General features: G+C 52.7%; 1 protein-coding gene across 1 annotated transcript in view; it reads right to left on the bottom strand.

Moving 5' to 3' along the window:
- LOC142312925 (uncharacterized) overlaps positions 1-12,724 on the bottom strand; it is a 135,873-nt gene extending 123,149 nt beyond the window's left edge. Inside the window, 1 exon segment of the mRNA XM_075351913.1 lies at positions 12,302-12,724. Coding sequence (XP_075208028.1) covers positions 12,302-12,461 — 160 coding nt within the window. The 5' untranslated portion in view covers positions 12,462-12,724.
- Between the last annotated feature and the right edge of the window lie 1,204 nt (positions 12,725-13,928).

Genomic DNA, 13,928 nt, shown 5'->3' with positions numbered 1-13,928 from the left:
CCCCGGGCCCCGGGACCACCAACCCCCCTACCCACGGAGGGGAGAGAAACATCCCAGCTGCTCCCTGCCATCGCTCCCGGGATCCCTGTCAACAGCAGCGGTGGTGCTCCAACCTCACCACAAACCGTTTGTGGCGTCACGGACCAAATCCCCCAAACCGCACTACCCCCTTTCACTCACGGGCGAGGAGCGCCACTCGAGTACCCGGATCCGGCCCACCGCTCGAGCCACCGAGCAGCAGCAGCAGCGCCGGACCCGAGTGTGGTGAGCGCAGCGCCCTCCCCGCCCGCGACAACTTGGCGTTACGAACAGGATCTTACCGTTCTACCGGCTGGTAGAGGTGCGCCTTGTGTCGCGCCGGCGGTGTCCGGCCGAAAAATTTCTAAATCCGCCATCTTCGCCACGAAGATTTTCCCGCTCGAGCGTCTTCTCGAGCAGTGGAGGCGCGAAAGCCGAAGCCCCGCCCCTGAAGAGAAGGTGCTGAGAAAAGACCAAGGGGGACGGATGGCGTCCGGCCGCATGTAAACCGCGGCTATAAAAGCAGGGACGCCAGGACTCTGCGGCCATATTTGGTTCCTGGAAGATACCGCTGCCAGTATGCACCGTCCGTCCGATAACACCGCAGCCGCAGTCCCCGCGCGCGCCTGGCACCGCGGCGTGGGTGGAGATCCGGACCGTTCAGCTGAGCAGCCGCCTGCAGGTCCGAATGCAGCTCCTCCTGGAGGAGTGGGAGGCCGACATGGCGGACGTGGTGCCGGCCATACGGAGACGCGAGGTGGAGGAAGATTTGGAAGAGCGGGTAAGCGACCCACGCCCCTGTGTTCCTACAGGATCAGTCGTCGCGGCTGAGGGGACCGGTCTGCGCACGCTCGCCCTGCTGCCTCCCCCGCTACCCGAGTTGGCTGCTGCCGCCCCGCCACTAGGCCCGCTACCCCTACTACCGGTAGCGGAACCCAGCCTGTCCGCCCAAGCGGACCAGCCTGCAGCTGAAGCCCGCAGCCGCCCCGAGCCGCTTCCCTGGAAGCTCCCGAAGGCGTCACCTGTCGGCGAAGACGTACCAGTGGCCCCAGAAGTGACCGTGCCTAGTCCCGTTCTGGCTCCGGTGATCCGTCCCGTGCAGGAGGAGGCGGAGGTCAAGCGGGAGAGGACCCCTGTACCCATCCCCCATGCCTCGGCTGAGGCTGCGCCGGGTTGTTGCTGCAAGGCAGCGCCCCAGGCCATGTCACCGCGGGATCTTCCACCGAGGGCGCCAGTAGTGGGCAGTGTAGTGGAAATCCCGCGGGGCCCGACCCGCGCGCAGGGGCAAGCAGCAGCCCCTTACTGGGACAGGGAACCGACCCGGCTGGGCCGAGAGATTGCGGAGAGGGAGAAGCGGAAGGCTGAGCTGATAGCCCGCACCATACAGGAAAAGGAGAGCCTCCACAGAGCCACCTTCCGGGTACGGGGCCCGATCCACAAGGGGCAAGTAAGAAGGTTTGATATCCGTCGGGGATATGGATTTATTTTTGAGCCGGACCTGGAGGCCGAGGTGTTTGTGGCCCGCCGGGACGTTAATGCTCATCTGCCAGAGGGCCACCCGGGCCGCAACCTGCTCCCAGGCGACTTAGTCACGTACACGCGGCACTGTGGAGAGAGGGGCTGGTTTGCCCTGGATGCCAAGTTGAGAGGAGGCCAGAAGGCCCAAGAACCGGCCCAGCCCCCTCATCCGGCCTGCGTTGTGGATCTAAAGTGAAGGCAGCGGTCCCTCCGTTGCACCGTTATCCCCGTTGGGACCACCAGTACCGTTAACCTGTTAAATGAAAAGTAATCAAACCGAAGTTTTACCTGATTGTCGACTGTGATTGATCCGGCTGTTGCCAGCAAGTAGTCCCCGTGGGGACCCTTTGTACCGTTGCATAAAAAACTGCTTATGAACATGCCTGAGAACTAGCAGGGCACCCACAAACTAGTGGAAATGTAAATATTTTGGGCATATTTCCGTTGCCGCCTCCGGAGAGGCTGATTTGGAGGATGGGCCTGGAGGAAAGTGATGGCCCAGGCCCGCCACCACCGCAACCGGTGGCGATCCTCCGGGGGTCAGGGGTCCCCCATGGACGTGGGGTCCCCTGAAGTGACCGTAGGGTACGAGACACCGTACCCGTTCCCGCTCGGGCAGCCTGGATCTGGACTGGGGTCAAGGGGTGCTGCCCACTTCTTAGGGGCAGCATCAGGGCCAGGTTGTTTGGGTGGGAGAGCGGAAGACGACCGTTATTAATAAAAAATGTTTTTGTAACGTTAAAGTGCCATGCCTCCCGCTAAGGGAAGTTCATAAATATGCTTTTATTGAATGTTTTCATATGTTTTTACCTTTTGCAGTTTTGAAAAAAATAAAACCGGTGATGGACGGGCAGCCCGCGGACGGTCTGCATTTAACCAAGGGGGAATGTGGCGCCCTGGACTAGCCAGGTCGTCACAGGGGCTACAACACAACACCCCCACCCCGATATAGGCACATCAGTCAGACACAAATCCTTGTTGCCCCCTCCAGGGGCTGATGTCCACACCAGGTGGGGTGGAGCCAGGCAGTTGGCCCCACCCACTGAGGAGTTCACAGTCCTGGAGGCGGGAGAAGGAAGTCAGTTGAGTTGAGTGCAGTGGAGTTGAGAGTTCAGCTCGGGCAGAGCTCGAGTGCAGTTAGGGAAGTAGTAGTAGAGGAGCAAACTAACTGTGTCCGGGTACGTGGCCCGGGCACCGAGAGCAAGGTTGGCAGACGGTGGTGGCCGTCTGCAGGAGAGGCAGATCAACGCGGAACCGTAGGACCATGGACGGGTGGTGGCCCGCCGGTACCGAACCGGGGAGCGAAGTGAAGTCAGCACAAACCGGCAGGGCCTGCGGACCCCGACCAGGCTTGGAGTCGCCGTTAAACAGGTCAAATCCGTTAGTGACCGGAACCCCAGGGGTTTCCAAACAGCCAAGACCCGATTGAAGGCAACCGTCCAACCAGAACAAGGGAAATACAGCTACCGCCACAGCTAGAGTTCCCAGGGCCAGAGCCTGCGGGCAAAAGGGCTCCTCCGGCCCATATACACGCTGGGGAGCGGGTTACCGGTGGGAAGCCATCGGGACCGAAGATACACAAAAGGTGCAGGGAAAGGCAACCACCACCAACCGTCCGGGAGAAACCACAGCAGCCGGCTGCGGAACCCGTCCATCCAGCCGTTTGTTTTACCAGAGACTTTGCATCCATTTGTGGCTGAGTGAGTACTACCGTGCCATCCGGCACCGCGCTGCGCAGTCCAAGTGACCCTGCACCTTGCCCGACCCTGCCTCCCCGTCGCCTCCCCGGGCCCCGGGACCACCAACCCCCCTACCCTACGGAGGGGAGAGAAACATCCCAGCTGCTCCCTGCCATCGCTCCCGGGATCCCCGTCAACAGCAGCGGTGGTGCTCCAACCTCACCACAAACCGTGGGTGGCATCACGGACCAAATCCCCCAAACCGCACTACCCCCTTTCACTCACGGGCAAGGAGCGCCGCTCGAGTCCCCGGATCCGACCCACCGCTCGAGCCATCGAGCAGCAGCAGCAGCGCCGGACCCGAGCCCACCTCCTTCCTTCCGCATAGCCGGTGGAGGCAGGTAAGGACATGTTCCTCGCTCCTGCGGTGTCACACACAGCGATGTGTGCTGCCGCAGGAACGAGGAACAACATCGCTAATTAGAAATAAACAATTTTTGGTTTTAGGACGAGCTCTCCACAGCAAACGATTTGTGCCGCTTTTGCGATCGTTTTAGATCGCACAAAACTGTTACACGCTACGATATCGTTAATGACGCCGGATGTGCGTCACAAACAACGTGACCCCGACGATAAAACATTAACAATATCGTAGCGTGTAAAGCCCCCTTTAGGATTTAAATTCTGGTGGTTCAGATCATTTCATCCACCAGAATCATTTGAGGACATGGCTTACTACTATGGGTATTTTTTATGGAGGATGGTGATTACTACAGGATGAAGACCCCATGGGAAAATTACCACAAGATTTTGGCCTAAATTACTATATGGCGCTAATTGTAAAACAATATTACTTACAAAAAGGGGAGAAAATGTAAAAAAAAATTCTAAATAAAGCATGGATTTTTTTACCATTAAAAATGCTTTTTTATATATCAACTAAAATAAACAAAAAAAGCGCATGTTATCGCCACATCCGTAATAATTAAAGCTATAGAACCGTACCATAACCCATACAATGAATGCTATTTAAAAAAAAATAAATAAATAAAAAAGAGTGAAAAATGTAAAAAAGTGATCCTAATGTGAATATAAAAAAATTATGTTATTACTAAAAATCTAACTTTGTCCTGCAAAGAATGCGGCCCCCCAAATAAATGTTCTTTACTATGTGTGGCCTATATACCCAGCCGAGTTTGAGACCCCTGTTTTAGATCCTGCTCTTGGCAGGGCCTAACAGGCCATCATAACTGGCAGACCAGGAGATCATTATTTGATCTCCAGCTGCCATGACAACCATCAGATCCCAGGGTCAAATAGCGGGAGAGCTGAGTGGGTGCGAGAGGGAGCATCAGCCGTCTTCTGAGGCTGGAAACACATCTATGATAGTAAAATCGGTCCGACTGGGCTGAAAAAAACTCGGCTGATTTTAGTTCACGTTAGGTCCGAGTGAAACGCAAGTGCGATGCTTTTTCTGAATAAATTAATGATTTTACTAGTGTGTGTAATGGTAGTTTTTACTATGTCATCTGCCATTCAGCTCTGCTACATGCCCGCAGACAGCAGACACATAACAGCCATGTAGCAGAGCTGAATGGCAGATGACAGCAGACACAGACAGAGCCGCACTGTCAGAATGAACTTGGGTGAACTTCACCTGACTTCATTGTCATGCTGCGGCTCTGTCTGTGCCGCGTCCTGATTAGCGGTCACCCGTGAAGGGCTCACCGGTGACCGCTAATCCCCCAAGTGACTGAAGTTAGCAGCCCTCTCTCATACTCACCGATCCCCGATCTCCGGCGCGGCGCTGCACGGCGTTCACACTGCTGCGGCGGCTTTTACTATTTTGAAAAAGCCGGCCGCTCATTAAACAATCTCGTATTCCCTGCTTTCCCCGCCCACAGGCGCCTATGATTGGTTGCAGTGAGACACGCCCACACGCTGAGTGACAGGTGTCTCACTGCACCCAATCACAGCAGCTGGTGGGCGGGTCTATACTGTGCAATGAAATAAATAATTAAATAATTAAAAAAAAACGGCGTGCGGTCCCCCCCAATTTTAATAGCAGCCAGATAAAGCCATACGGCTGAAGGCTGGTATTCTCAGGATGGGGAGCTCCACGTTATGGGGAGCCCCCCAGCCTAACAATATCAGTCAGCAGCCGCCCAGAATTGCCGCATACATTAGATGCGACAGTTCTGGGACTGTACCCGGCTCTTCCCGATTTACCCTGGTGCGTTGGCAAATCGGGGTAATAAGGAGTTAATGGCAGCCCATAGCTGCCACTAAATCCTAGATTAATCATGTCAGGCGTCTCCCCGAGATACCTTCCATGATTTATCTGTAAATTACAGTAAATAAACACACACACACCTGAAAAAATAATTTATTAGAAATAAAAAACATTAACAAATTCCCTCATCACCAATTTAATAAGCCCCAAAAAGCCCTCCATGTCCGGCGTAATCCAGGATGGTCCAGCGTCGCTTCCAGCTCTGCTGCATGGAGGTGACCGGAGCTGCAGCAGACACCGCAGCTCCTGTCAGCTCCATGCAGCAACTGAGGTGAGTAGCGTGATCAGCTGAGCTGTCACTGAGGTTACCCGCTGTCACTGGATCCAGTGAAACACCGCTCACAGCTCAGAGAGTCTGGAAGAATGCAGCCGGCTGCATGGATGTGACGTGTGCGGTACTTGATGTGATGTCACCAGAGTGGGGAACAGCGATCTGCAATATCGCCTCTCACAGGCACTATTGCCAACACAAGGTATTTGAGAGAAACATTGTTTCTCAATATAATATCGATCTAGACAATAAAAAATATGGGTGAACCACCCTTTTAATTTAGAATTATTTATAATATAACTACATTTTGGGAGACATTTGAAAAGATCATGTGGGTGAGCTGCCCAGCCCCAATGAACCCACTGTGGGATAATACTAATCTTCTTAATTTGTTACCTGGTGCCGAACTTTGGAAATAGAATGGAATAATAACTGTCACATTATTAAACTAGAGACTTATACTAGTAGATTTGTTTTGGTATTTGTTATAAAAACGTTCTATTCAGTCTTCACCCTGGCTTTTTGGTTTGAGGGACATTTCCCTTTCATGGATTATTTATTATGAAGTGATATCTGTAAAGGGAGAATAAGTTCCCTATAAAAATATTCGATCAATCGATTTTCAGAAATGAATAAATTCTTTGGAATCAGATCTTGGATTTACCTTAAACAATGAGAAATAATTATAAATTCTGATATTGTTCTCTTCTCTTCCTCAAGTGAGATAATGTTTCAATCTATGATCATTCACAGGTTACATGGTCCCCGGACTTTATGCATAAGATCAGCTATATTAAAAGGGAATCTGTCAGCATTTTTTTGCTACCTCATCTAAGAGCAGCATAACGTAGGTACAGAGATTCTGAATCTAATGATGTATCACTTAATTAGTGAGATATTATTTTTAGCATGTAGCAGAGCTCTGGGAGCTGCCCCCTCCCACAAGGCTTTCAGTGTACATTTCCATAGACAGAAGCTGCTATCACAGAAGATGGAGTTGGACTCAGACCCACTAATGATAAAGATACTTGTGATATGGTCGGACTAAATCACAGATAAAGCACCCACAGCTGGTGACTGAGATGAATCTGTAACTTCTCTGCATTTAGCGGTTACTACTCACCTGGGTAGTCATACGTAGGAATCTCCTCTTTAGGCCCTGTGCGCACTTACCGGATTTTGCCGCGGATTTTTCGCGGATTTGCTGCATGTTTCGCTGCAGAAAATGTTCATAACATCTCTGCAGTGAACCACCAGCAAATCCTATGGAGAAAAAAAATCCTGTGCGCACTATGCGGAATTTGACAGCTGCATGTTTTGCTGCGGGAATCCCGCAGCAAAAACAAGTGCATGTCACTTCTTTTCCGCACATCGCTGCGGGATTTCACTCCATTGACTCCAATGTTAATCATGAAATCCCGCAGGGAATAACGCAGGAAGCAAATTCTGTGCGGTTCACTGCGTTTTCCTGCGTTATTCCCTGCGGTATTTCGTGGTTTACCTCCGGTAATGTACATCACTTGCTGCGGTTTTGCAGGGAAGTGATGTCATTACAGGAAGAGGAAGCGGAGCAGAGAGTAAACACACACAGACATCACAGACACACACACATCAGAGACATAAAACACAGACACAGACACATAGAACACACATAGAAAGCAAACGGAAATATAGAAAACAAAGAACGTGGGCTCCGCTGCATATTTACCATCCAGCCGAGGTAAGCACACAGCGGCAGCCCGGTATTCTCAGGCTGGGGAGGGAGAGGGGCAGGGTTAATGTCCCCCGCCTCACTCCCCCTCCCGCAGCCGAGAATATCAGCCGCAGCTGCCCCGGGACTGTCGAATGCATTATGCGGCAGCACCGGGAGTGTCCTCGGCTCTTCCTGCCGCCGTGTAGCAGTGGCGGTCAGGGTAATAAGGGGTTAATGGTGGTGGATCACCGCCATTAACCCCAGGCTTGATCATGGCAGCGTCTATGTGACAGCTGACATGATCAACCCGTAAGTAAAGTGAAAAAAACACAGACACCGAAAAATCCTTTATTTTAAATAAAACCAACAAGCCTCGTTAACCCTTTTATTAACCCCTCCCGCACCAAAGCTCCGGCGTAATCCACAGCTCCGGCATAATCCACAGGTCCTGTGCTGCTGACATCCAGCCGCGATGTGTCACAGACACAGCGCTGAATGAATGCAGCAGACAGCAGAGGTAATTACCGGTCATTTCCCACGGCCGGTAATGTGAACTCACTGCCGACCGTGGGAGATGCAGCGATCTGTCCTCTATCTATCCCTCTATCTATCTATCTATCTGTCCTCTATCTATTCTTCTGTTTATCTACTATCTCAGAATTAAATGACTTTTTTTTTTTTTTCCAATGTGCTTTATTGCATTGAATGCAATAAAGCACATCCCAACCCGCACGCGGCAAAACCGCGGCAAAACTGCGAACAATACCGCAGTGAAACCGCAGCAAACCGCGGCAAACCGCATCCTGTTTTCGGGTGCGGTTTGCCGCGGTTTTTTACCGCGGGTGCGGTAATCTTTGAGAGCATGCGGAATTTTCTCAAGAAAATTCCATTTCCCAGTGCGCACATAGCCTTACACCGCTCATCACCCCTCACATATACATACCTCCCAACCGTCCCGGATACAGCGGGACAGTCCCTCTTCTGAGCCTTTGATCCCGGGTCCCGCCCGTGAGGCTGTTTGTCACGGCTCCACCCACCCACTGTAGCCCCGCCTCGCTGTTTCTCCCTTCTACTATTCATTACAGAGCCGAGCGCGCACCTACTCCTGTGACTGCTGCTGAGGTATGAATCACCCCCTGCAGCAGAGCGACCCCCCTGCAGCAGAGCGACCCCCCTGCAGCAGAGCGACCCCCCCCCTGCAGCAGAGCCCCCCCCCCCTGCAGCAGAGCCGACCCCCCCCAGTCCCGGAGCCTGCGTTTGTCTGCAGCTGTTCTCTCTGATTCCCCGTGTGCGGCTTCTCACTGCTGCAGACACGCGGGGAGTCAGGAAGCTGAGGAGACCGTGCAATCAGCACTTCTCTCTCCTGCAGATAGCACTGGCCAGTAATAACCTATGCAGAGTGGCATCTGCAGGCTTCTATTACTGATCAGTGGTCTCCTGCCTGTGGAGCAGAGCTGCTGGGTCCTAGCTTCCCAACAACTTCAGCTCTGCTTTATCCTGGCTCCCCTACCAGTTAAAGGGAACATGTCAGCAGAAATTTCACAATAAAAATAAAAGATTCCCCTCTGCAGCTCCTGGGCTGCTTCTAGAAAGGTTCCTGTTGTTATTGTGCCCCCTTTGAGACCTACAAAAATACTTTATGAAGTCTTACCTTTTTGTATGCAAATGTGTTTTTATGGTCACGGGGGCGGGCTGTCTGGCGTCCGTTATTCCCCCTCCTGCCGCTTTACGCAGTCCCCCATTGCTCATTTACATACACAAGGACGCCTTCCTCATGTAACTGTCCTCCCGAAGTTTTGCGCATGTGAACGCTTTTTCAGGTGATTGCGCAGGCACGAGATTATGGGCGGCGCTGTGATTGTCATCAGCAGCGTTAACCAAGTACCCGCCCATAATCTCGTGCCCGCACTTTTCCCTCTGACTCCACCGTTATGCGCAAGTGCTGGCCATATGAACCATGTTACCTATTACTGCTTGCACGAGATTATGGGCGGGTACTTGGATGACTTTGCTGATGACAATCACAGCGCCGCCCATAATCTCGCGCCCATGATAATAGGTAACGTGGTTCATATGGCCAGTGCTTGCACATAACGGTGGAGGCAGAGTGAGAAGCGCGGGCACGAGATTATGGGCAGGTACTTGGATGACGCTGCTGATGACAATCACAGCGCCGCCCATAATCTCGCGCCCATGGTAATAGGTAACGTGGTTCATATGGCCAGTGCTTGCGCATAACGGTGGAGGCAGAGTGAGAAGCGCGGGCACGAGATTATGGGCAGGTTCTTGGATGACGCTGCTGATGACAATCACAGCGCCGCCCATAATCTCGCGCCCATGGTAATAGGTAACGTGGTTCATATGGCCAGTGCTTGCGCATAACGGTGGAGGCAGAGTGAGAAGCGCGGGCACGAGATTATGGGAAGGTACTTGGATGACGCTGCTGATGACAATCACAGCGCCGCCCATAATCTCGCGCCTGCGCAATCACCTCAAAAGCGTTCACACTTTGCACAGTGCTTACTCCCGCGAGAGTGGCACTGGGCATGCACAAAACTTCAGGAGGACAGTTACATGAGGAAGGCGTCCTCATGTATGGAAATGAGCAATGGGGGACGGCGTACAACGGCAGGAGGGGGAATAACGGACGCCAGGCAGCCCGCCCCCGTGACCATAAAAACAGATTTGCATACAAAAAGGTAAGACTTCATAAAGTATTATTTTAGGTCTCAAAGGGGGCACAATAGCAACAGGAACCTTTCCAGAATGCAGCCCAGGAGCTGCAGAGGGGAATCTTTTATTTTTTTTGCTAAATTTCTGGTGACAGGTTCCCTTTAAAGGGAACCTATCAGGTGCAATCTGCACTCAGAGCCAGGAGCAGTTCTGGGTGTATATTGCTAATCCCTCCCTAACTGTCCCTGTATACACTAGCATAGATAAAGGCATCTATAGAAAAAGTATTTTTAAAGAGCTTATATCTTATGCTAATTAGCGCGGGGACTAGTCCCAAGGGCGTTACTTCACTTGGCTAGTCGGCTCATATAGCGTGTTAGTACTCACACAGGGGCGTAATAACATGCTAACATGCTATGCGAGCCGACTAGCCAAGTGAAGTAACGCCCTTGTGACTAGTCCCCGCGCTCATTAGCATAAGATATAAGATCTTTAAAAATATTTGTTCTTGATCTCTTTATCTATGCTAGTGTATACAGGGACGGTTAGGCAGGGATTAGCAATATACACCCAGAACTGCTCCTGGCTCTGAGTGCATATTGCACCTGACAGGTTCACTTTAAAGGGAACCTGTCACCAGATTTGGGGCCTATAAGCTGCGGCCACCACCAGCGGGATCTTATGTACACATTCTAACATGCTGCATACCTCCCAACCGTCCCGGATACAGCGGGACTTTCACGCTTTACGTTGTTTGTCCCGTTGCCACGGGCGGGACGGCCGGCTCCCGGGCTCCGCCCACCCACTCTCTCTCCGCCTCCCTGCTTTTCCCTCCTACCATCCTAGTAGACGTGGCATAGAGAGGAGCGCTGCCTGTGCTGCTGCTGGTACAGTAAACTAATCTCCCCAGCACTGATTTCCCTCCCTCCCCCCTCACCCCCTGCCGCCTGTCTGTGCGGGCGCCCCCCTGCCGCCTGTCTGTGCGGGCACCCCCCTGCCGCCTGTCTGTGCGGGCGCCCCCCTGCCGCCTGTCTGTGCGGGCGCCCCCCTGCCGCCTGTCTGTGCGGGCGCCCCCCTGCCGCCTGTCTGTGCGGGCGCCCCCCTGCCGCCTGTCTGTGCGGGCGCCCCCCTGCCGCCTGTCTGTGCAGGCGCCCCCCCGCCGCCTGTCTGTGCGGGCGCCCCCCTGCCGCCTGTCTGTGCGGGCGCCCCCCTGCCGCCTGTCTGTGCGGGCGCCCCCCTGCCGCCTGTCTGTGCGGGCGCCCCCCTGCCGCCTGTCTGTGCGGGCGCCCCCCTGCCGCCTGTCTGTGCGGGCGGCCCGCCGCCTCATTGTGCGGGCGGCCGGCCGCCTCTCTCTGCGGGCGGCTGGCCGCCTCTCTGTGCGGGCGGCCCGCCGCCTGTCTGTGAAGGCGGCCGGCCGCCTGTCTGTGAAGGCGACCGGCCGCCTCACTGTGGCTGCCTGCGTGTCCGTGCTGGAGGCCCGCCGGCTGCCTGCGTGTCCGTGCTGGAGGCCCGCCGGCTGCCTGCGTGTCCGTGCTGGAGGCCCGCTGGCTGCCTGCGTGTCCGTGCTGGAGGCCCGCCGGCTGCCTGCGTGTTTGTGCTGAATGGGTGTGGATGGGGAGTGGATATGGGCGTGACTGTGAAATGGGTGTGGTTAGGGGGCGTGGCCTAAAAATTTGCCGCGGCGCGCTACGCGCGCCGCAAACTTTGTCCCTCTTTTCCTTCTTTAAAAGTTGGGAGGTATGCATATATCTCTGTAGTATTAACATGGGTCAGATCTTCACCCTGAAACAAATATTGTAAAATTCACAGACAGATGAAGAAGTCACATCTATGATCAGCTCTAATCCTGCCATGTCCACCGTTCTCATTACACAAGTATAAAACATATAATACTGGAGGATAAAACAAGACTGAACACAAGACCTTCACAGCCATCTACACATCATAGGGAGATTTCATGACTCCTTCTCTCCATCTACCTGATAATCCTGAGGAACATTGGGATTTCCTTGATTACAGTCCTGTGGGAGAAGAGGACGGGGACATCTCTCTGGAGTTGTCCTCTTACTGGATAGAACTGGAGGAAACACATACAGGGACTGAATTCACTCTTTACATACAGATAATTATAGGCCATGTGTATTTAGTCCTATTACCTGGTGATGTGAGGGGCTGGGGATCCACCATCATGACGTCCTTGTACGGATCTTTGTGTTCTTCTAAATACTCCCACTCCTCCATGGAGAAATAGACAGCGACATCCTGACACCTTATAGGAACCTGACACATACAATGATCATCCCCAGATCCCTTCATAGCGTTACTGTATAATGTCCCAGCATTCCCAGCAGGGTCACCTCTCCAGTCAGCAGCTCAATCATCTTGTACATGAGTTTTAGGATCTTCTGGTCATTGATGTCCTCATGTATCAGGGGATGAGGTGGAGGCCTTGTGATTGGCCTCAGGGATCTTCCCCATCCCTCAGACACAGGGGCCTGACAGCATTCACTAGAGGTCTTCTTCACTACTGTGTAATCCTGGTTATGGAGAGACACATTAATAAATCTCACTACAGACATTTCCAGAGTCCTCACCTCTCCAGTTCTGTCCATCTGTTATTCCCATAGATAAGAATGATGTAATGTGACGTCATCAGAATCTCTCACCTCTCCAGTAAGCCGGAAGAGGACCTCTAGGGCCATCTTGTCCCTGTCCTTATCCATCCGTGAAGGGTCAGTAAGGAAAAGTCTGTCATATAGAACATCTCCACTGTGAGAATCCGATATTGTAGCGACCTGAATGAGGAGAAGATGATGATGTAACATCATAAAGAATCCCGTGTAATAAAACAATTACTGGAGATAAAAAGGGGAAACATATGAGAAGATATAATGTGCAGATGTAGTATTCTTGGATCCTATAAAGTAGAATGTCAAATGCTGCTCTCTTCACACACATGTGATAGTAAAGGAGACTCTGCTTCTCACTCGTCCACTCAACTACCGCAATAGGCTGCAAAGTGCCCCCTTCAGCCAGTTCACTGAGGTAAGAAAGCATCCATTATTTTATCTGAGGAAAATATCCAACTCCTCCATTTTATCTTACAGGAAATATATTTTTTTGTACCTCATTATCCAGTAGATAAAAAAAATAATCAATATTCAGATCCTCAGTATTTGATACGTTTAATGTCTGAATGAAAACTTGGTAATAATATAATATAAAGTGATGGAGAGACCGGAGGAGTCTGGAAAGCAGTCAATAGTGATGAGCGAGCACTACCATGCTCGGGTGCTCGGTACAAGTGTGACGCCCCTGGACTATTCAGGTCGTCACAGGGTACTGCACAAACTGTCCTCCCCGTGCGGTATTCAACCACCATGGTTCTGGGTCTCCATCCTGCAGTGCTGCCTCCATCAGCATTCACAAATCCTAGATGCATCTTGCACCACACCTGTCAGGCACACCAGTGGGCTACTCAAGCAGGAATAGGGCCGCACACTTAGGGGTCAGACAGGGAGGTGGGAGGTGTTAAGGGAGAACAGAAGTAGCTCCCAGAGTGTGAGGAGCTGGGAGTAACAGCTCCCGAGAGTCGAGTGGTAGCCCTCGAGCTGAGAGGAGCTCTGAGGAAGCTGGGAGTAGCGGCTCCCAGGGGAAGTAAACTAGGTCGCAGACGGTGGTCTGGACCTAGAGGAGTCGGAACCCTGGTCGCAGGGGATTGAGGCTAGGTGCCTGGAACCCGTCAAGGAGGACGGCCGGCAGCCTGGTCCTGTCACCAGTCTG

The sequence above is a fragment of the Anomaloglossus baeobatrachus genome, chromosome 5 (assembly GCF_048569485.1).
Source record: "Anomaloglossus baeobatrachus isolate aAnoBae1 chromosome 5, aAnoBae1.hap1, whole genome shotgun sequence".
Lineage (NCBI taxonomy): Eukaryota > Metazoa > Chordata > Amphibia > Anura > Aromobatidae > Anomaloglossus > Anomaloglossus baeobatrachus.
Note: the sequence above shows the minus strand (reverse complement) of the source record. Positions and strands in the feature narration are given on the sequence as shown.